At 53.8% G+C, this 20,766-nt stretch overlaps 6 protein-coding genes across 6 annotated transcripts; 3 read left to right on the forward strand and 3 right to left on the reverse strand.

Moving 5' to 3' along the window:
- Positions 1-26: 26 nt before the first annotated feature.
- PG997_007808 (Ribose-phosphate pyrophosphokinase 1) lies at positions 27-1,689 on the forward strand (the record flags this gene model as incomplete). Its single annotated transcript, XM_066812123.1, has 3 exons — positions 27-137; positions 216-363; positions 443-1,689. The coding sequence occupies 3 exons, from the start codon at positions 27-29 to the stop codon at positions 1,687-1,689; spliced, it is 1,506 nt and encodes a 501-aa protein (XP_066667465.1).
- Positions 1,690-2,318: 629 nt separating this feature from the next.
- PG997_007809 (uncharacterized protein) lies at positions 2,319-4,529 on the reverse strand (the record flags this gene model as incomplete). The annotated part of the gene is made up of 1 exon (XM_066812124.1): positions 2,319-4,529. One exon carries the CDS (start codon positions 4,527-4,529, stop codon positions 2,319-2,321), a length of 2,211 nt encoding a protein of 736 aa, XP_066667466.1.
- Positions 4,530-6,272: 1,743 nt separating this feature from the next.
- On the forward strand, positions 6,273-8,111 carry PG997_007810 (Cytochrome P450 oxidoreductase; the record flags this gene model as incomplete). The annotated part of the gene is made up of 3 exons (XM_066812125.1): positions 6,273-7,667; positions 7,729-7,837; positions 7,930-8,111. The coding sequence occupies 3 exons, from the start codon at positions 6,273-6,275 to the stop codon at positions 8,109-8,111; spliced, it is 1,686 nt and encodes a 561-aa protein (XP_066667467.1).
- Positions 8,112-8,566: 455 nt separating this feature from the next.
- PG997_007811 (terpene cyclase atmB) lies at positions 8,567-11,590 on the reverse strand (the record flags this gene model as incomplete). The annotated part of the gene is made up of 1 exon (XM_066812126.1): positions 8,567-11,590. One exon carries the CDS (start codon positions 11,588-11,590, stop codon positions 8,567-8,569), a length of 3,024 nt encoding a protein of 1,007 aa, XP_066667468.1.
- A 1,134-nt stretch (positions 11,591-12,724) lies between these two features.
- Positions 12,725-14,878, forward strand: PG997_007812 (transcription initiation factor IIF subunit alpha; the record flags this gene model as incomplete). Its single annotated transcript, XM_066812127.1, has 4 exons — positions 12,725-13,330; positions 13,380-14,123; positions 14,197-14,572; positions 14,640-14,878. The coding sequence occupies 4 exons, from the start codon at positions 12,725-12,727 to the stop codon at positions 14,876-14,878; spliced, it is 1,965 nt and encodes a 654-aa protein (XP_066667469.1).
- Positions 14,879-15,964: 1,086 nt separating this feature from the next.
- Positions 15,965-17,005, reverse strand: PG997_007813 (Cell cycle control protein; the record flags this gene model as incomplete). The annotated part of the gene is made up of 1 exon (XM_066812128.1): positions 15,965-17,005. One exon carries the CDS (start codon positions 17,003-17,005, stop codon positions 15,965-15,967), a length of 1,041 nt encoding a protein of 346 aa, XP_066667470.1.
- Positions 17,006-20,766: the final 3,761 nt, after the last annotated feature.

Below are 20,766 nucleotides of genomic sequence, written 5' to 3' on the forward strand. Positions count from 1 at the left end.
AAATTTTCTTCCTCATACTCTCCAAGATGCGCAACACACTGGTCTTCTCGGGCACCTCGTGTCCGGCGCTGTCTGGCAAAATATGTGAGAATTTGGGTTTGACACCGGCCTCGGCCGACCTGTCCCAATTCTCAAATGTACGTCTCGCTTGAGCTCCTCGCCGAGCGGTCGCTCCTACGTCTCCTGTTCGCGCTGACAATGGCTTCTTGTCCCAGGGCGAAACAAGCGTACGGATCTTGACGAGCGTTCGAGAGAAGGATGTGTTCGTTGTACAGTCTGGAAGTCCCAAGATCAACGACACCATCATGGAGCTGCTCATCATGATCTCAGCATGCAAGGGCGGCTCCGCGAACAAGGTCACAGGTAAGCTACCAGTCATATCCAAACTTGTTTTAAGAGAGCGTGCACACAGATCAGGCTTGCTAATGATTGAACCTTGCAGCTGTTCTGCCCTACTTTCCGTACAGTCGACAGTCCAAGAAGAAGTCGCATCGAGGCGCCATCACGGCCAGAATGCTCGCCAACCTGATGCACGTAGCTGGGGTTAAGCACGTCATCACGATTGACCTGCACGCTTCTCAGATGCAAGGCTTCTTCAAATGTCCTGTCGACAATCTCCACGCTGAGCCTCTGATAGCCCGCTGGATACGCATGAACGTGTCCAATTGGAAGGAGGCCGTCGTCGTCTCCAAGAATGCTGGCGGCACCAAGCGAGTCACGTCACTGGCCGATGCTCTTAAGCTGAATTTTGGCATTGTCACCACGGATCGCAAGCGGGCTGGTGCCAACATGACCGTCAGCATGATCATGAACCATCTCGATGGATTCGACCGACCTGCCCCTCTCACCAATGGCAACAACGCTCAGCCCATGTCGAGTGATGAAGCCGAGACAAATCAATCCCAGGATGCGGAAAGCACCCCTCCCAGATCATCACGAATCATTGCCGATGCGCAAGGCTCTCCTCGACGTTCTAATGGTCCGCCGCTCATGCGCACGAGAACCGTGCAAGCCCCGACTCCGGCCTCGCCCATCGACGAGCTGAATGAGGAGGAAAGCCAGAATTTCAATGACGTGCGAGCTCAGGTCGTGACTCACGGCCGTTTGGTGCAAGGGCATATTGTGCCTGATGACTACCCTTCGGCCAACCAGTCAGATGCTGGAGGAGAAGGTAGCCAGCAGTCTGAAAAGACCGAGGCTGATGACCCCATGGCCATGTCTCATGCATCTTCATACTTCGCACCGGAGCCGCATGCTCTGGGTGGATCGGGCGATGCTGATGTCTCATCTGACGAAGAAGATGACAAGTTGAAGGACCCCAGTATGGAACACATGATCACTCTGGTGGGCGATGTCAAGAATCGACCAGTCTTCATTGTCGACGACATGATTGATAAGCCTGGTTCTTGGATCGCCGCAGCTGAGACGGTGGTCAAGCGAGGTCACGCCAACAAGGTGTACTGCATGGCAACACATGGTGTCTTTGGTGGCGACTGTCTTGAACAACTCCAAGCTTGCGAGTGTATTGATCAGATCATCGTCACCAACAGCTTCCCCATCAGCGAGGACAAAGCCAAGAACACGAGTAAGTTGGTCATTCTCGACCTTTCCTTCTTACTTTCCGAGGCCATTCGACGGAACCACTACGGCGAATCTATCTCGCCGCTGTTCCAGCACATTGCAGACTGAGCTCTTAGGCCGTCAATGAGGTAGCGACAAGACATGGTCTTGGCAACTTCTTGTGTAACCTTATGTGATTCCATGAACGACTATGACACACTTTGCGAGGCGTTTCGGGAGGCTTAAAATGTGGCCCAACTACGAAGATATGGAATAGGGCACTAGACTATGACCCAATCAGATACCATATGACTTTCTTCTGGTGAGGTACGTTCATGTGCAGAATCATGACGACGTGATCTTATGTTATCGCAACCCCCCTTTCCCTCCCCCAACGGTGCTCTCCTTCGGGAGAGCCAGGGCTGTGTTCCCTCTAGGACGAGCTTCTGAACGGAACGTTGGCAGATCAATTATTTTTAAGCGACTAAAGAAGGCCCATCATTCAGATCATAGATCACGCCCTTCGGGGCGATGAGTGATGGGCAAGAGAAATCTTCGCACATCTTGATAAAGCAAGCTTCTATTTGGCTGGTGACTAGATCACGCCACAGGCCTTCTTCTGGTATCAAAATATCCATATAGTGTCCAATCCTGTGGACTACATTAATAAACCATCCTACTCAACGCTGAAAATTCCCAACGCCTTAAACTCCCCACGTCGTCTTCAAGAGATTCATCGAATGGCCCTTCCCAATCAATCAAGGTCTAGGGTTACTGCCTAGAAAGTGTCGAAGCTCTTCAATATTACAGCCGTGCAGCCGAGGAACGGGAGGCAAGACGGTCGAGGAGAACTCCTTTCTCCAGGGATGCTCCCACGTCTGCTTGGACGAGGTGGCCTTGGGCGCGTTGAGGTACTTTGCCGTCGCGTCGACCGTGATTCGCGGGTACCTGAACTCCCAGGCGTCGTACTCGTTCGGCGTCATTGGCTGAAAATGGCAGCCGCTGGTGAAGCAAAGAAAGATGTGGCGGCTGTTGTGAACACCGCGTACGTTGGTCTCGGAGGCCACTCCGTTCAACAGTGTGAAGATTATTACGCAGATGTTGTACAAATCTGCAGTAATCTGGCTGACGATAGCGGGTGTCCAGGCGTGCGCAAGATGCAAGAGTTGCCAGATATTGGCCTTGAACGATACGCCGTCGACCGAAGAGGTGTTAAAGAATCGGCCGTTGAGGTGCTCGTGGTAGAGTTTGTATCTTGGGTGCTGCGGCTCCGACAACACGTGATACAAATACTCCAGGTGCTCGGCCTTAACAATATTCCAGTGCTCATCGCTGCCATACAGGCAGAAGGAAACACTGCGCCAGTAACAGTCTCCATCCGGGTCATGAGGCGGGTTGTTGCTGTGGACAATGAACTCGATGTCTTCGACGAGCGGGAATCCTTTGTATATTCGGTACGATCCGCTGCTAGTCCAGTTTGCTGTGATGGCCTCTTTATCATCAATAGGAGCCGGGGTGTACCATGAAGTTTTCTTGAGGATATCCGAAGCTCGAGAGATGGGGTCTGTCCAGTGCCTCGATCCTATTCCGCGCAGATATTCTCGTTGGTTGAGACGAAGGCCAACGACAGGAGATGGATATTCGCCAACGTTAGTCTGCCTGTTCTGGTATCGAAGCAAGGTCGAAGAGTCGGTTGCACGGGCGTTCCCCTGAATGCCGTAAAACCCGACAGGCTCAAGAGCCTCATCACCATCCGATTCATATTCACCTCCGAGGCCACCCATGCTGCCGCGGACAAAGTCATTTCCCAACCTTGAGCCTCCTCCGATCCGCCAATTGCCATCATTGGTCATCGAAACATCGTCGTCATCATCTACCAATGAGACGACTTGAGAACTGGATGACCGAGTGGTATTGGAGCGACCACCATTCTGAGTCCTGCTGGGCGACGGCAGATAGGACGTCGTTCCGAATCTTGAGGCGGAGGGGGTCTTCGTCGGCTCCTTACGCCGGCGACACTTGACGGTGATCACATTGGTGGAGGATACCAAGGGCTTGGCCCGGCGAATGTATTTGAGATCATTCTTGTAGATCTCGTCGGTCGAAGGGAATGTCTTGGGGATGGGGTCAGTCTGGATGCTGGCATCTGATACCTCCGCCTCCGCCTCCGTTTGAGTCGCAGCTTCTTCGAAGGCCGAGGTGGGAGTTTGGGTCGCAGTGGTGGTGCCTTGGATGACTTCCGTCTGGGTATGAAAAGATCTCTTCAGCTTGATCCAGGTTCGAGTATTAGTAGCAGCATCAACACCCTTGGAAGCAATGTGGGTATTGGTGGCAGCATCGACACACTGAGGAGGGGTTCGGGTATTGGTGGCAGCATTGACACCCTTGGTAATGGTTTGAGTAGCAGTTGTAGCATCAACACCCTTGGCAATGGTGTTGGTGGCAGCATCGACACCCTTGGTCTTAACATCAGGCACCTTGGGTTCAGCTGAGTAGAAAGGCGATGCAGTGACCTCGGATTGTAGGTACTCGAATGTTTCGGACGTCAGCCAGCCCTTGTTTGCGCTCTTGATCTGGGCCAATGTAGCCACAAGGTCTTGATGGAGCTTCGCGACATCGCCATCTTCCCAAGTCTTGACCTCGATGACCTCTTGCACCTGGGACTCGTTCTTCTCGCCAGCCAAACGGTCCTGCTCCTCCAGACGTTCATGTTCAAGAAGATAGTATTCTTCGACAGTGGGCAGCCTGTCGTCACTAACCTCGCTTAGAGGACTGCTGAAGCCAGTAGCAGTAGCATCGAAGGCGCTATTAATTGTGTCATTATCGTCGAGAGCAGCATGATCGGAGTCCTTTCCAGAGCAGCGGCGGCGCTTGGAGTTGGAGTCAGGATATTCGGGGGGCAACTGATTGTCGTCAAACTTGCGCTTGGTGCCTACTGGCAAAGAGTCTTGTGAGGGTTCTGAAGCCATGTTGGCTTGGTGACTTTCAGAGATATGCTGGTCGCGAGTGCCAATTGGGGACAGGTGAATTATGTGGTGACGCCGACGGGTAACAGGCTTGGTTCCAAGTTGGCCTGCAACTTGAAAGAAAGGAGACGGTGAGATGGGATGTGTGCAAATCCAGTTTGCAAGAGAGTGCAGAGAGGTAGAGTTGTGTTTGAGACGATGAAGGCAATACGTGGAAGGCAAGATGGGATCAAGATGAAGATGCAAGGCAACAAGTGAATTCTCTTCTTTTCTCGCAAGGTTGAATGAATGGGCAAGTGATTGCGGATATCTGCTTGGTTGACTGATTATTCCCCTGAACTGAGGATGGGATTGTCTTTAACAACTTCGGATCGCAGCATGCAGATCCATTGAACCTCACGCCCACCCGCTCCCCCTCCAACGCAGAGGAGGAGAGCGAATTGACCCGATTTGATAATTGATTGATGTATTTGACATCATTGCCTGGCTACCTAATTACGTGCATCTGCCTTACCAGTTCGGATGGGGGTTCCTTCCTCGTGCTCAGGATTGATGGGTTGTTCAACCACACATGCCCATGCCACTGCTGATTCCAACGAGACTGCAATCCGAACATCAATCGGTGATTCTGAATATATTATTTTCCAGTGCGTAATAATCCTCAAGCATGCTCTGTTTCCACTTTCTGTCAATATTTTGCAACCCATCAATGACTGAAAGAAGCAACTGCCTTTGCAGTTCTGCGCTGAGATGTGCTGCCCCATTCACCTACTCACTGCACAATACTTGCCTGCCGTATTGAATGAGAATATTATCTTTCCGTCAGAACAATGGTAAGCAGAACCCTCCTTTCTGATACTCAATTGAACCAAATGCTGTTCATTTTGATTTCGTGTGTCGGAGCAGTGGCTGTTGAGGACTACATCACAGACGTACACCTACCTCCTTTTGGCGATGGAGTAAAAGCTTCCAATATGAGTGAACCCCCTTTTTCGCCTGGTTTCCTACTAGAAACATCTGCGTGAACCAGCACAGCGATGAATAAGACGTACATACATTGATTGGTGTACTTTTTCCTAGGCCGGGATTCGGCCCAAGAAACTGCGGCTAGTGACAGACACTTGCTGAGCCGTCACTACACTAATCCACGCATTCCACCGATGAAGCCCTTTTTCTCTATTGTTCTTCCGACGCGAATTCATGGCAGCGTGAACTACAGAAATCAGATATATGCTATTACTAAAGGTCTACAGATCCACGGAAGGGCCTCGTCCAATATGGATAGCAGCAAGATTGGTTATCACGGAGGTCATGCCCTGCATCGCACCCTCTTGCCTACAGCCATGTTTACGAGGGAAAGCCCGGCTAGGCAAGAACTGGTTAACATATACGCCTCGTACAGCACTGGGCTCGGTTCGGCTCCCTTTCGATGAGACCTCAGCTGAAAGGCGACCGACCTTGTTGGATGCATTTTTGGCTCAACTGCCCCGAGTAATGCAAGGGACAATGTCTAGACCGATCCTCGGCCTTATCTGGGCAATCAAAAGAAAGGAAAGCGCCATGCTTGAATATATATCTGGTAGCCACTCGATAGTGCCATCCCATTTTTCAATCCGCCTATTCTAACCGTCCGACAAAAGACAGAGGAGGCCCTGTTTCGATGTCGAAGACACTCCCTTGAGAGATAATACCTTGTCATCGCGCTCAGTATCGCAGCAGACTAGGCGTAGTCGCGACACAGTCACTATGTCTACTCTTCTATACCTGAGCGCCGTGTGCGCCGTAGTGCTGTACATCGCGTACCTGCGCCTCCTCCCGCGGCCTATACCAGGGATCCCGTACCACAAACACTCGGCCAAGCGGCTCTTCGGCGACCTGCCTGACTACGTCGCCTCGTACCGAAAGCATGGCGAGTTCTACCAGTACCGCCACGAAAGCGTCAAGAAGCTGGGCTTCCCCATGTACCAATTCTTCATGACCCCGCTGTCCAAGCCCCTGATCGTGCTCGAGGATCCGCGCGAGGTCGAGGACATCTGCCTCCGGCGCAATCGCGAGTTCGACCGGGCCCCGCTCACCTCCAACATCCTCGGCGTCGTCATGCTGCACTCGAGCATTGTCAAGAAGACGGGTCCGGCCTGGCGCGCCCAACGCAAGCCCTGGTTGAGTGTCATGGCCCCGGATTTCCTCCGCCGCGTCGTCGGGCCCAGCCTCCATGAGGCCGCTTTGGAGTTGGTGGAGCTGTGGTGCACCAAGGCGGCATCTGTCGCAAGTAGCGGAGAAGTGGTCGACTTCATCAACGATTTCGATACTGCTGCCCTCGATGCGATCTGGGTAGCCATCCTCGGCGAGAAGCTCAACGGATTGAGAGACCAGATCCATGCGACCCGCCCAACTACTTCTAGTGAGAAGAAGGGAGAGACACGAAGCGATGATGGAGGGAAAGCCGACAGCATCGACATGCAAAACACCATGCGGTACATGAACCACGCCGCCCTGTCCTGGCGAACCTTCAAATTCCCGCCCCTGCAGCTCTGGCTCATGAAGCGCAGTGCCGAGTACCGGCGATTCGACGACCTCAAGAACCGCCAGATCCAGCGAATCATGAAGAACTCCATCGCGAAATTCCAAGACGCCCTCGCAAGCGGCGTCGAGGCCCCAGACAGCTGCGCCATGGACCTGGTGCTGCGGCGCGAGGTCCAGGACGCCCACAAGGCCGGCACGCCGTTGCGCGACCTCACGGCCGACGCCGACCTGTGCGACGAGATCTTCCTCCTGCTGTGGGCGGGCCACGACACGACCTCCAACACGCTCTCGTGGTGGGTCAAGTACATGAGCCGTTACCAGGAAGCCCAAACCAAACTCCGCGCCTCCCTCGAAGCGGCCTTCCCTTCCACCCGGCAAGGCGGCCAGCAGCTGCCGACCGTGGAAGAGATCCTCAACGCCGACATGCCCTACCTCGAAGCGGCCATGGAGGAGACCCTCCGCCTGTCGACCATCACGACGGTGGCGCGGCAGGCCGTCGTCGACACCGAGATCCTGGGCTGCCGGATTCCCAAGGGCACGCAGATCGCCACGCAGAACCTCCTGTACGAACGGCCCGTCGCCGTGTCCGAGGAGCTCCGCAGCGAAACGAGCCGCGCCGTCCAGGGCGAGAAGCGGACCCGTGGGGGGCTTCGACGGCCCCGCCGGTGACAACCTGCAGGATTTCGTGCCGGAGCGCTGGCTCGTCCCGGGAGATAATGGCGAGATGGCATTCGACGCTTATGCTCTTCCGCGGACAGCATTCGGTGACGGACCCAGAGGGTGTTTTGGTAAGCGGCTAAACTGATCTCCCCTTTAGTTGTATTTTTGGTGTTTCTTTTACTGACCTCTTGGCGCCACTATTGCCGCTGGCTATCTACAGGACGCAGACTGGCAATGCATGAGCTCAAGGTCATGATGACGTTGACGACGTTGTGCTTCAAGTTCGCGCGTCTGCCGGAGGACCTTGACAACATGCGCGCGAATGAGACGTTGTTCAGGAAACCAGTCAACTGCTTTGCACGCCTCGAAGTCTTGCGCGAGGCCAGCGGCCCGTCCCGATGAACTAAGAGGAAAGCATGCCAGAACGGGACAGTCGCCAATGTCAGTTAGGCGGTGTTGCATGGCGACGGGCTTCAAAGGTGGACTGGACTAGGACATGAAGAGCTTGGCATCTCTGATCCCAGTAGGTGCTAAAGTAAGTAGCACACAATGCAGGCGGTCTATGACAATGTAAGCGAATCTTGTGTATTCGACATTATTGTGTTTGACTAGCGGTATGATTCAACATGTTTCTCCATCAGTCAACCCTCCTGGTTTCTGATCTTCTATGACTACACTTGATATAGTACATGTGCAATATAAGCAAAAGCATATCTCTTGTGCAATACTCTTGCAACATTAGCAATCTTGTCATGATGAGACTCATAACCTGACCACTTACAGCCTGAATAATACCAGCTTAAGGAAATACTACTACCAGCCCCACCCCTCATCCATGCTACTCATCCAGATTGAGGTTATGAAGCTCCTTGAGGAGTTCGTCGAATTGCTTTCCTCCCAAAAAGTTCGCTATGCAACTTGGCATCTTCAAGTATGTTCTCGGAGGGTGGGAATCTGCCGGCTGACTTGATGATGCGCCATGCGCGGCGAAACTCGTCACGGATTGACACGATGCCGTTATGAGTCACCGTTCGGGCGACGTTGTGCTCGAGCTCGAAGGGATCCTCGATGGCAAACAAGTAGCGATGACGGATCTCCTTGAAGTCTTTGGGCTTGGCATTTGCATCGGGTTTGGTTGGCATAACCGGAGACACGGGTGATCTGGGATCGGGATTGGGGGTGAAGGGGGAGCCGGGCGCCGGTGAAGTTGGGTTTCGCAGCAACTCGGCCTCAGTAGGGGTCGGTGGCGCTCCGCCTTGGACCTGGAGCACCGTCTTTGCCGAAATCCAGCCCTTCTCATGCTTGCTTAGGAGGCCGTCAGGAGTCCGTAGGCTTATCACGTCTCGTCCCCAGTCAAACCCTCTTTTAGGAGTCGCGCTCATCATGTTATTTTGAGCGTAATACTCGAAGAAGCCTCGCAGGAGAAAACCGAGGGATTCCCTGTTTCGGTTTATCGCACCTTGTTGTGCCATTCGCAAAATCTCTTGCTCGTCCCTCCAGAAACGAACGTTCCGACCCTTGCATACTGCAATGCCTTCCAGTGCTTCAGGTGGGAGGTCCGGGTCCGGCGGCGCCAGAAGCTGAAGGTTGGGACAAACAAAAGGATGAGCGACATTAACGAGATAGTGTATCACCATCAAAACATACCCATAACTACTTAGGGTTCCTCGATAGGGTGTGTTTATGCCTCGTGCTTTGGCCCAGTGTTTGACAAACAAGACAAGAGGTCGTACACGAGGGTCGCAATAAGAGTAACACCGCAGTAGCAAGGTATTCTGAAGGGCAAGGTGCGCGGAAAAGTTGATATCGCATTGCACACCAACCCCGGACTTGGGGAACTCCAGCTTGTCGTGGTATCGATCTCTCGGGCGATTTACCTGCATGCGAGAAGGGTCAGGCAGAGCGCGAATTCTTGCAACCAAAGTTTCCGGGATCTGGTCGCCTGCGTTGCCGCGCAGGAAGCTGACATAATCTGCAACGGCTGGAATGTCCTGCTTGTTGTATTGACCGCTGTCCAAGGCCTTAGAGTATTGAGAGGCGAGGTGGAGACACTTATGCCTGCGGGCAATTTCTCTGAAGCCTGACGAGGGATTCGCTTGTGTGAATGCCTCAAGCTCACGCCGAATGTCCGCATCCCAGATACCCGAGATATAATATTCTGGCAACTTGGGTAGGACAGCATTTTCCTGAGATTGAGTAGCGTTCTTAGGAAGTAGCCCTTCTGCAATCCTCGCAGTTCGCAAATGGTATGTGGTCGGTGACTCGTATTGATCTTGATGTAGCAGTATCAGCTGGAGCCCGGGAACTTGGCGTAGTCTCTCAACTGCAATGTGCAGATCCCTGCTCAGCAACAATGGATCGTTGCCGAAAGTTCGGGAGTTACGGAGATGGGCCCAATGCTGGAAGTGCTTCATGTATGCTTCTTCCGCGACGCTGCCGGCGGGAAATGCAAACCCTCGGCTGTGAAGGAGGACAAAACGCTCTCCTACCACCAGGTTGAACACCCCTTGTAGACTTTTGAAGTTTGGTACGTGTTTGCCTGGTGAAAAGGCATGGCAGTTGCGCACGCGTTCCCTGAGTTCTTCGTCGTAAAGACCATTGACAAACGCAATGCACAAGTCATCAAGGAGCATGAAGTCCGCATCCTCGAAGTCATCGATATTCGAGTGCGTGAGATCCCGTCCATTCATACGACGCAATACCTTTTTGGCGAGGCTATGATACCCTGCTAGAGACTGGTTCTCAGACTGTTTGATAGAAGCGAGGGAGTCAGATGGATCCTGCTGAGGTGAGTCGCTCGAGGCCAGTTCCGGCGAATCATTGGAATGGCCATTGGCACCGTCCAGAGCAGCAGCATTCATCTGTTCCTGAACGCCAGCATCGTCAGCACCCGGGTCATCTTCGGCGTCAGCGCTTTCACCATCGACTAGTCCTTTCTCCCACTTGGCTCGTTCTTCCAGAAGATCGGAGCGAAGCTTGTCTGTAGGCTTCTCACATAGTTTAATGATAGGCACACGGGTTCGAGTTAACAAGCGAGCCCCGAATCCAGCGTCGAGCAAAGCCTTTTCCAGAAGTCGGGGTACAGGCGAGTCTGGCATGTCAGGGGAAAGCAGCGACGATGACGATAGGAGACCAAGATCCATATCGGCTGTTTTGGTAGCAAAACCAGAAGAAAGACTGCCGAAACATTTGAGTTGAACACTTTGGGGGCCGGCCCAGGAGTCATTTTTGTTGTCGATCTCATGAGCATCAATGACAGCGCGGCAAATCTCCTCAACTTGGACGCGGAACTTTTCCTTCTCCGCAATCTCGCCAAGCTCGATCTCAGCATCGCCGACTACGGCAAGGCATAATTGTTCAAGAAACGCGGACTGAGCATCTAACTCTTCGCGTCGAACGTTGTATTGGCGATAACCAGGGGCGTTGTAGAGGGATCCTTGATGCTGTGGCCTCGGTACAAAGGCCTCTGCTGAGATAATGGCAGGATCCTTCACGGAAGGGTGCTGGTTCCAGTGGTTCTGCTGCTGGGTAGACTGGCCATAACTGGGTGAATTCAGTGACCTGTGGCCATAACCCTGACGAGGTTGTTGTAGTTGCTGCTGCTGCTGCTGATGCGAGAAAGGCCGATTGTGTAGTGATGGATTTGGTTGGCCCCGGTCATGGTAGCCACCACGGACAGATCCAGATTGAGGTTGCGGGACACGATAATGAGAATTAGCACCACCTCTTTGGCCTCGGGTAGCCGAGAACTGAGGTTCAGTAGCCCTTGGGTCAATATCGATAGACAACTGGGAAGTCATCTGTCTCCGCTGGGCTTGGTTTGGCCGTTTTCGCGAAGACTGCCCGCGATTTGGATGGGACTCCATCTTCTCGCTTGCCATGGGGCTGTGTTATTGCTGAAGGAATATCGCGAAGGCCCCAGGGATCGACTCAAGAAGAAATAAGAATACTTGACAGAGAGAGGCTGAATTAGACTGGCCCGGGGTTGAGGGTAGCCAGTCAGGCCACACTGATTCCAGAGCGATGCTTTACTTTGCGGTCATTTCCAAAGAGGTGACACCAGAGACAGTCGACCAGCCAGATGAGGATCAGTCAAGGCTTGGGGTGACAGGAGCATCTAGTTGGTTAGTTCGTTGGCCTTTGTCTGGGTGTACACTGGAGTTGAAGCTGTATTTATCCAGCAGCTACCAGGTTCTTTTCGCAGCCAGAATTGGATGGAGCTAGGTTAGGTCAACCTTAACAGCTCCTCGATTTCTTCAGGCCATCCAATCAGGCCACATCCAGCCAAAGGTGGGGTCAAGGCCCCTGGGGATAAGCGGGATACTTGGCCCAGAGGTACCGCCTTTTCCACTTTTGCACACTTTTGCACCATAACGCAGCGTGCACTCACTCTGGAGGTACCTGTCACTGGAGCTGTCACAGGTAGCCTCTGACGTCTCAAGCCTCCCCCAGCTCAGCAGAGGCAGCATTTCCGGCCTTTGCAGTCCTTTGCAGTCGGAACAAGAGCCAAGCACCAAGAGCCAGGCTAGGCTAGGCTAGGCTACTGCGGCTCCCGCCCCATGCCTGGCACTGGCTGTTTTCTTTGTCATGCACTTTGGCACTGCAGCATTCATCAATGTTGGCCGCATTCCATCAGGCAGACTCCATTCTGACCACCTCTTGCCATTCTTGCCGTCCCGTCGCGAGGCGCTACATTTCTCCTGCAACGCTTCTCATAATCACTGGCGTCGTCTGCAGCTGCATACATCTCGCTGCGCCTTGACAATTCCGAACGGCTCTCTGCCTCGCGTCGCCGCACGTCTTGCCCTTCTCTGGGTAGTTTGTTTTACCGACATCACATTCGTCTTGCATCCTTACTGTCTGGTTCGTTCCAGATCCGCATCTAGTTTGTAAATGAACGCGCGCACTCGATGAGCAAGGGCTTCCAGTGCTCCTCCCAACACCTCGGATAGACACTCCATTCAACTACGCGCTTCTACGGATTCGCAACGGTCCTGGAAAAGAAGCCACCCGCAATGAGCGCCCTACCTCCAGGTGGCCCTAATGGCCAAGGCCCAACTCCCCCGACAGGAGCAGCGCCTCTTCGCAAACGAAAGCCTGTCGGAAATCCACTTGTACCGCGACAGAAACCAAAGCCGCGCCCGGCAGGTGTTCACGCCCCAGGGACACCAATGCATGCCAACTCCAAGACCACCGCCACTCCAGCAAAAGTTGCGCCCGAGAAGATGGTTCAGCCTCGTGGCATTCCAACAATGGCACAAATCGAGGCTGCGCGAGTCCAATTTGGCGGGTGGTCTACCCCTGCACCTCCCGGCTGCGAGGAGTTTTCTCTAGTATTGAGCAAGAAGGGTTCGAAGGAGGGCCAGCGTCGCCACGTCATGCGGCTTGCTCCTCCGCAGAAAAACCAGAAGAACCAAGGTCTGGACCCCTCAAACCAGAATGATTTCGTCCGCCCTGTTACGCTACACCGACGGGACCCAAGACAACCCCCACCCGGTCGCGAAGTCAAGGAGGAGATAGTAGAACCTACATCTGAACAGACCGAGGAATCCGAGAAGCTGGCACAGCTCAAGGCAGAACGAGACGCTCAGCGCGCGCACGACGATGCCATGAAGGCGCCGGTCATGAAGGACACCGCGCCCAAGAAAAACCCCAAAAGAAGCCAAGCAGAAGAAGCCAGGTACTCAGGTGCACTACGGGGCTCGGACCGAGAAGCAGAAGAAGGAGAATGAAATTCGCTACGAAGAAGCTCTTCCATGGCACTTGGAGGATGCCGATGGCAAGCACGTGTGGGTAGGCCAATACGAGGCACCTCTATCAGATGCCAAATTTGCTCTGGTCATGCAGAACGGAGTCTGTCAGATGGTCCCATTGGAGAAATGGTACAAGTTCGTATCAAAGAGGGCCAACGTGAACGCTTTGAGTATCGAGGAAGCCGAGAAGGTGATGAGCAAAAAGGCGCCAGTTTCCAGGTGGGCTATGAGAGATGCTCAGCGCGAGAGAAGTGAACAGGCCATGGTTGAGTCCCGTCGAATCGTGAATGGTGGTCCCAATGTCAAGCAGGAGAGTGCCACCTTCCGGTCTGTTTCTCGTCGTGAGGTCCAAGACCACAACGAGCTGGATGTGTCCGGCGACGAATTCCAGGACGACGACGAGACCGCAGGCTTTGAGCCGGATCGCGATGAAGATGCGAAAGATAGCAAAGACCGTGTCCGCCGCGAGCAGCTTGGCGCTAACCTGTTTGGCGACGCAGATGAGCGTGAAGTTGATAACGAAGAGGCCAAGGAGAAGAAGGAAGAGCTGGAAAGGAAGCTGCTGGGTAAGGATTTGAAGAAGGCCCTCAAGAGACGTGACAAGCAGTTCCAGTACGATAGCGATGATTCCGAGCGTGAAAGGGATCCATTTGCTAGTTCCGTAAGTGTTACTATTTCCTTATCGCGTTTGTCCCCTTCGATGCGAGGAAACACATGCTTATACGTTGGACCAGAGCGACTCCGATACAGATAGTGATGATGATGCCAAGAAGGAAGACGACAAGGATGGCAAGGACAAGGACAAGGAGAAGGAGAAGGAAAAGGATAAAAGCGGTTCTTACAAAGGCAGCGACACAGTTCATGCCAAAAAGGCCGCGGTCGAGTCAGGGAAGAAGGGCAAGTCTCTGAAGCGTGCTGGCTCACCTGGTGTCTCGGACTCCAGTGGTACTGAGTCGACACGAAAGAAGAAGGCCAAGACTGGCCCGAGTACGGCTTCACTTGCCGGCAGCCGCAGCTCAACCCCCCTGATGGTCGGAAACCCGTCGCATCTTTCTGGGTCCACGAGTGACGGCGAGGCAACGGGAGGAGACATGTCTGACGGCGCAGGCGGTATCAAGAAGAAGAAGAAGGGCAACCAACTCAGCATTGGCACCCACCCCAAAGGGTACCCCGACAGGGTCGCGTGCTGGTAGTCCCAACCCGCCCTCGGCAACTTCGCCTATGGAGCCTGTCACTGGCGCCGACATCATCGAGCAAATCCCCCCACAAGGCATCACTATCGCGCAGCTGCTGCGCAAGTTCGACAGGCGTGTTGGCGACAAGCCAGGGCAGATGGCGAGAAACCTCTGGATCAAGCTGGTGAAGGAAAACACCAAGTATGATTCCAAGACCAAGCTGCTTTCGAGGAAGGTTTAGGGGACTGGCGCCGACACCATCGAGCAAATTCCTCCGCCGAGAATACATATTGCACAGCTGTTGCGTAAAGTTCGACAGGCACGTTGGCGATAAGCTATGGTAGATGGATACAAGCCTCTGGAACCAGCGCTGGGGGAAACACCAGATATAATCCCACAACCAAACTCCGTTTGACGGAGGTTTAGGTCATGGTTGAGCAGATTCCGTCTAGGTTGCTTCCTGAGAGGCAACATCATTCTTTGGGTTTTCGGTGCGATTCAATAGAAATTCTGTATAAACACATAGTTCCGCATGCGCTAGCTTAAGATCGCATTGCTAATCAATCATACATGAACTATCATTTGCGTCGAGGCATTGCGTGTGTGTGTATAGCTACGTACGTATCTTGGTTCGACATGAACGGATGGCTGTGACCACAGCTTCGCGATACCAACTTGCACGTTCGTCCAATCAACTGAGAATTCGTCTTCGGTAGCATAGCAGTCAGTATGCGAGCCCGTCATTTCGTCTCCCACGGGGGAAAAATTGAAACCCTCGCTCCTTGATGAGGACCTCTCGTAAGAGAATACACGCTCAAATTGTTTACTGGTTGGGGTAGTGGGTAACTCAAAATTCCTTGGTGCTCTGGCATGTATAGTGTGTTCCCCTATATCGGTCACTGGCCCGGGGTTCACCAACTCTGACAGGGAATCGAAAATCGAGATGGACGATGGACGAAATTGTTCTTGTCTTTGTCGTGCTATATGGGCAATCCGGACCTGGGTGAAAGAAAGGGGCAAACAAACCCCGCCAAGGAGCCCTGAGTTGGAGTTTTTCTAGACAAAATCCTCGTCTCTACCCAAGGGCTGCGTACTGTTCCATTTCCCCACCAGAGAGTCAACAACGTGCTTCACGATCCTTTCTGGCGTTTTTGAACGGTGACGCCCGACTGCAATGCGAAAATGACATGTTCCCAGGCCATAGATGAGACAGGGGCGTACGTACGCTACAAATTTGCCAATGATTGGTGATATAGCGGTACGCTCAAAAGGGGTATATCCATTAAATGCAAAGCTGCTTGCTCCCTCCTAATGTTTGTTAGGGGTTTTACTCATCCATCTGCCAATTATAATCAAGGTCCTTATTCCGCGTGACTCGGTTGATGGCCTTGAATCTCTCGGCCTCGAACCCATTGCCCCTGTCCACGCCATCCCATCGATAGCCCGGCTTGATACCGTATCGGTTCGGTGGCGCCGCACCTTGGTATACCGGTCGTCGATCCTTGGTCTTCTTTTTACCACCCCCTGCTTTCACCAGCGCCCCCGAGCCGCCGCCGCCGCCACCGTCCGACTTGCCGACGAAGTCGGCCATGGTGTCGCCCCACCGCGACTGGGCCTTGAGCTCGGCGTTCATATCCTCATCGTCGGCGTGACGGGCGACGCCCTTGATCCGCACGTCGTCGAGCTCCTCGCGGCGGCGCCGGGCCTCTTCCTGCTGTACCTCGCCCCGCAGCGCGTCCTTCTTGGCCTGTTCCTTCGCCGCCGCCTCCGCCGCCAGCCGCCGCGCCTCCGCGCGCTTCATGCTGACGTCCACGCGCCGCCCCGTCGCGTCCCGGTACACCGTCTCGGCCTCCTTGGCGTGCGGGTTGTCGCGCTCGTAGGCCTCGCGCTCGAGCCGGCGCCGCTTCTCCAGTTGCGCCGACACCGCGGCGGCCGACTGCAGACCCGCGTGCGTGCCGTCCGACATGGTCACCACGGCGGGCTCGTTGCCTTCGTCGCCATTGTCGCCGCCACCCGTCTCGGCCGATTCCTGCGCCGCCGAGGCTAGGATCGCGTCGGCTGCTGCCGCGTCGGCATCTCTGTTCCCCTTTTGTTCAGAGGTGGAGGGGATCGGCGCCCCCAGGACCTTCCAGCCGGACTTCTTGGCCTTGCGAAACTCGGCCGATGTGCCTGCTACGGTCGCGGGCCCGCCGCCTTCGCCGTCGTCGTCGTCGTCGCCTTGTGCTGTCCGCGACCAGCCGGTCTCCTCGTCGTCTGCGATGATCAGTCCGGCGTTCGGGTCTTGCTTCCGCTTGCGCTTCTTGGATGATGGTTTGGGGTCGGCGGTCAGGTAGCGTGTCGCTAGGTATGACGACAGGTCGGATGGCATTGTTTCGGAAGCAAGGCGAGCTTGACTTGGCTCGGACCTTGAGCAATCAATGTAATAGGAAGTAACAGTCTCCCCGGGGAAACCAACTTTGTCGAGGTATTACTGTAAATGCTGTCGACTGTTGAAAGACGGCTGTCGTTTAGCGAGACTGCAGGTACTGAGCTGCTGAATCTACATGTTTGGGTAAACTCCGACTGCCCAAACAGTTCCTTATCGTTATCAGTACGAATGTGGGGACCGCCTACGCTACGCCTGAGGACCTACCAGCATGTACCTACTCACTGCCCGCCAGCGCCCCCAGCATTGGAATCAAGGCCCAGCGATAGCAATGAAACAGGTAGGTTAGGTACATCCGTACTTATTTGGTGAATTCGACATAACATATGTTAATATGAGCTCGGTTATTTCTGGGCCTATCAGGGAATTGGAGGTTGATGGAGTCTAACATTGTCAGCAGGTGGTCGCCTGGTCGCTTCGGGACTGGCAGACTGGAGAGCCCCCTGTCTTGCGGAACGCAAACAGGCCCTTGTCTTTCAAGTGGGAATGCCATGGGCTCACGCAAACCATTACGCCGTTGAGTTGAATAACCGTTACCTAAACTGCCCTGAACCTATGTAAGGTGCGTAACAGATGCTTGAGTCCTTCTCATCCGAGGCCTGAGATGGCCTGTGATGGCGTGGGCATCAGCTGAAATGACGTCACCTTCAGCTGCGCTCAAGAGACCAGTGCGTTTATGGGAGCTTACGGTGAGTCCGTGACAATGTTCTCAACTTAGGTAGTTAAACATGTAACTCGGGGTTTTCTCGACAGTCCATTGCAGCCGAGATTCATCAGAAACTCGGAGGTAGACTGACATGGATACCGTGACGTACGATGTTCCAGGTCAGCTGCATCCTGTGGCTGGGTCAGGCATTAGCAGAAGGTATGGCTCAGCCTGCTAAAGGACGGGAATGACAGCATTATGGCTCCCCAGGGAATTCCGTGATGATGAGATCGGAAATTCATCTTTTCCGGTATGCCTTTTTTCACTTTGGATGTTGAAACCGTGGAAAACTTGTTTGGACTCTGGCCAAACGTCTCGAAGCCTCTGGTCCAAGTTCAATACGTCGCGTCAGCTGAAACCGGCGGCACGCCTTGGGGCCCTTCTCCAGTGGCGCTGGGCCTTCTCAACGCCATCTAGCTTAAGCATGAAATGGTCAGACGACCCTGGACTCGGCGGTCAACACCAATAATAATCCCACTTGCGCCGTCGTGGACATTATCGAGGATCGGGAAATGAGGTAATCCCGTAAGACGCCTTCGTCACCATCCATCGATCAGATTGCAAGCTGGAACCCTTTACACGTAGTAGAGTGCGCCTGTTTCCTATTCAGTAGCTTCAACAAATCACGTTGCAGGACGTCCACCCCCGTGCAGCCTGCAGGATCAAGCAGCTGCAGGGGGACTGGGTACTGGGCTGGGGCAGCAGATCACACAATACGTATCCTATCGAGGCGACCACCAGCAACCCCGCCCCTCTCAGCTCTCATGGCAATTGGCAACGTTGGACGAGGCCGGGGCTTATCACTCTATCAGCCTGCAGAAAGGGGTGCGTAGGTATGTACATCGTAATGGCCGTAGGACCCACCAATTCAATGGTACTATTGAAGTACAGACCAACAACGGATACTCACTAATAAGTGCGGAGAACCCAGTGTTTATTCTTAGAGTCCGAGGCGTCTCCCGCGTATGGTAGACAACGCGATAAGGTTGTCAGTTGTCGTGTTGACAGCCTCTACATATGAAGGCCATCCATCCCTATTGTAGCGTCACGGAGGTCGGAAGTTAATCTCTGAGATGAGCAACCCTGGGTATTGGATCGTGATGGACACTTCCAGATCGTTGCTGAACGCCCAGATAGTGACCCTCCGGAGTGTGCATTGTTTTCGGAAGTGTGTTGTGTTGTGTAAACCTTAGCATCCCGCTTTCCATCCACAAGCCCGAGACACATGGCCAGCCTGATAGGTTATCGGTGCTCCCTTATCGCGACTTCATCAAATGTGATATCAATGGGGAGGTCAAGACGGAAAGGAGGGTGATCGGTGAGATGAGGGGCACTGTCACCACCCAGACATACCGCGCAGGCAGATACAGCCTGCAGCTGGACGCACATATGGTAGCTCTCGGCATGTGCTGCTTTCTCAAATCTCCGAACATTACCGCAGCTTCAAGTCTGGTACATGTGCCATTGTTGATTCGCAACATCACTAACCTTACCAACCTTACGAATCTAGGTACTAGGTATGTTACCCGGCACTTTCCGGGCAAGTTGAAACGGCCAGGCATAGTACCAATTGCAGGGAGCAGCGGCTCCTCGTTGAGCAAATGAATGGTGGGAGTTAGTTCGTCGCAGTAATGCATGAAGGAACGCACATTAAAAGTAATGCAGGAGAGAGGCCCGGCATTGCTGCACACATCCGACGCTGTTTCTTGTGATTAAGCTCCGGCCTAACAGGCGACTCGAGGCGAATGACAAGTCAGCCGTCGTAGCACGGGGTGCCAGTTAGAGCCAGCGAAAGGGCCGAGGTTCCAGGGCCCAGATTCCCCCAGTGCCCCAAGGAAGACCGGCCGGATAGGTGGGAGGCGTGCAGGCGTGGAAGTAGACATACCGCTGGAAAGCAAGAAGTTAGAGCAACGCCGCCTGATTTCATCATCGCCATCATCATCCGTCTCGAGCCGGCCACCCACCCATCCACCATTCATCCTGCTTGGTGACTTGCTGGGCCACAAGACCCCGAACCGCTGTGGTGTAGGATGGCTTAGGTGCATGCTCTGTAGGTAGGTAGGCAGTAGGAGAGAGTCAAGAGCCAAGAGTCAGTCCGCTGTAGCCGCTAATACGTCTATGATAGGCACGCACTCGAGAGAGCAGCGTGTCGTCCCGGGCGCAGCCAATCAAGCGGCCTAGTGACAGCTATGCGCCAGACGAAGTCACTAGACACACCCGCACGCCCCGAGCTTTATCATGATGGATGCAAGGTTCAGCAGCGCCGTTTTGCTCGTTTTGCCTGTTGGGGCATCCAGATGGCGGGAGATAGGTAGGTGGACCCCCCCGATGTGGGATCAGGGTGGAAGAGTGGGAACCCGTACCATGTGCTGCCGTGGTTGCTGCCAACGCCCAAACGGAGTCAACGGGACAGACAGGGGACGACGTTTGGATTGTATAAGCATCATTCGTGTACGTACACGTTTTGAATAACGCAGTCTGGCAGTCTGGCAGTAGGGAGGTAACAGGCTGTCACTTACACTCGATACCCATTTCCCTGCCGGTGTACTACGTGGTAAGTTCGACATTCGAGTGATAAGAGACGTCCGCTTCCCGCCAGATGACTGCACGCCTCCCAGTTTCACTAATCATCCGCCCCCTACTACTTGCCTGACCTGACATTGCTTCCCAACAACAAACAGTGAGATCATCTCCGACCTTGATTACCTACCTACTTAGGCAGTCTTTGTATATACTCGAGCCTTCCTCTCTGAGCATTCTCCATCACTTAAAGTCTCTCTTGTTGTTGTCTTTTTGTTTTTATCCGTGAAATTACACTCTCCATTGTAGCCAATACCATCCGTTATCGATAGCCATACCAGCCTGGCGATCCCTCGTTAGGAGCACTATCGCATCGCATCATCCACCCATCGCATCTGGTCTGAGTCACCCGGTCTGAAAGAGCATCGAGTTTCCCGGATCGGATACTTTGTCGAATCACCCGGCGCTTTCCTTTCCT

This window comes from Apiospora hydei, assembly GCF_038363865.1.
Source record: "Apiospora hydei strain CBS 114990 chromosome Unknown utg000006l_segment0_segment0, whole genome shotgun sequence".
NCBI classification, from domain to species: domain Eukaryota; kingdom Fungi; phylum Ascomycota; class Sordariomycetes; order Amphisphaeriales; family Apiosporaceae; genus Apiospora; species Apiospora hydei.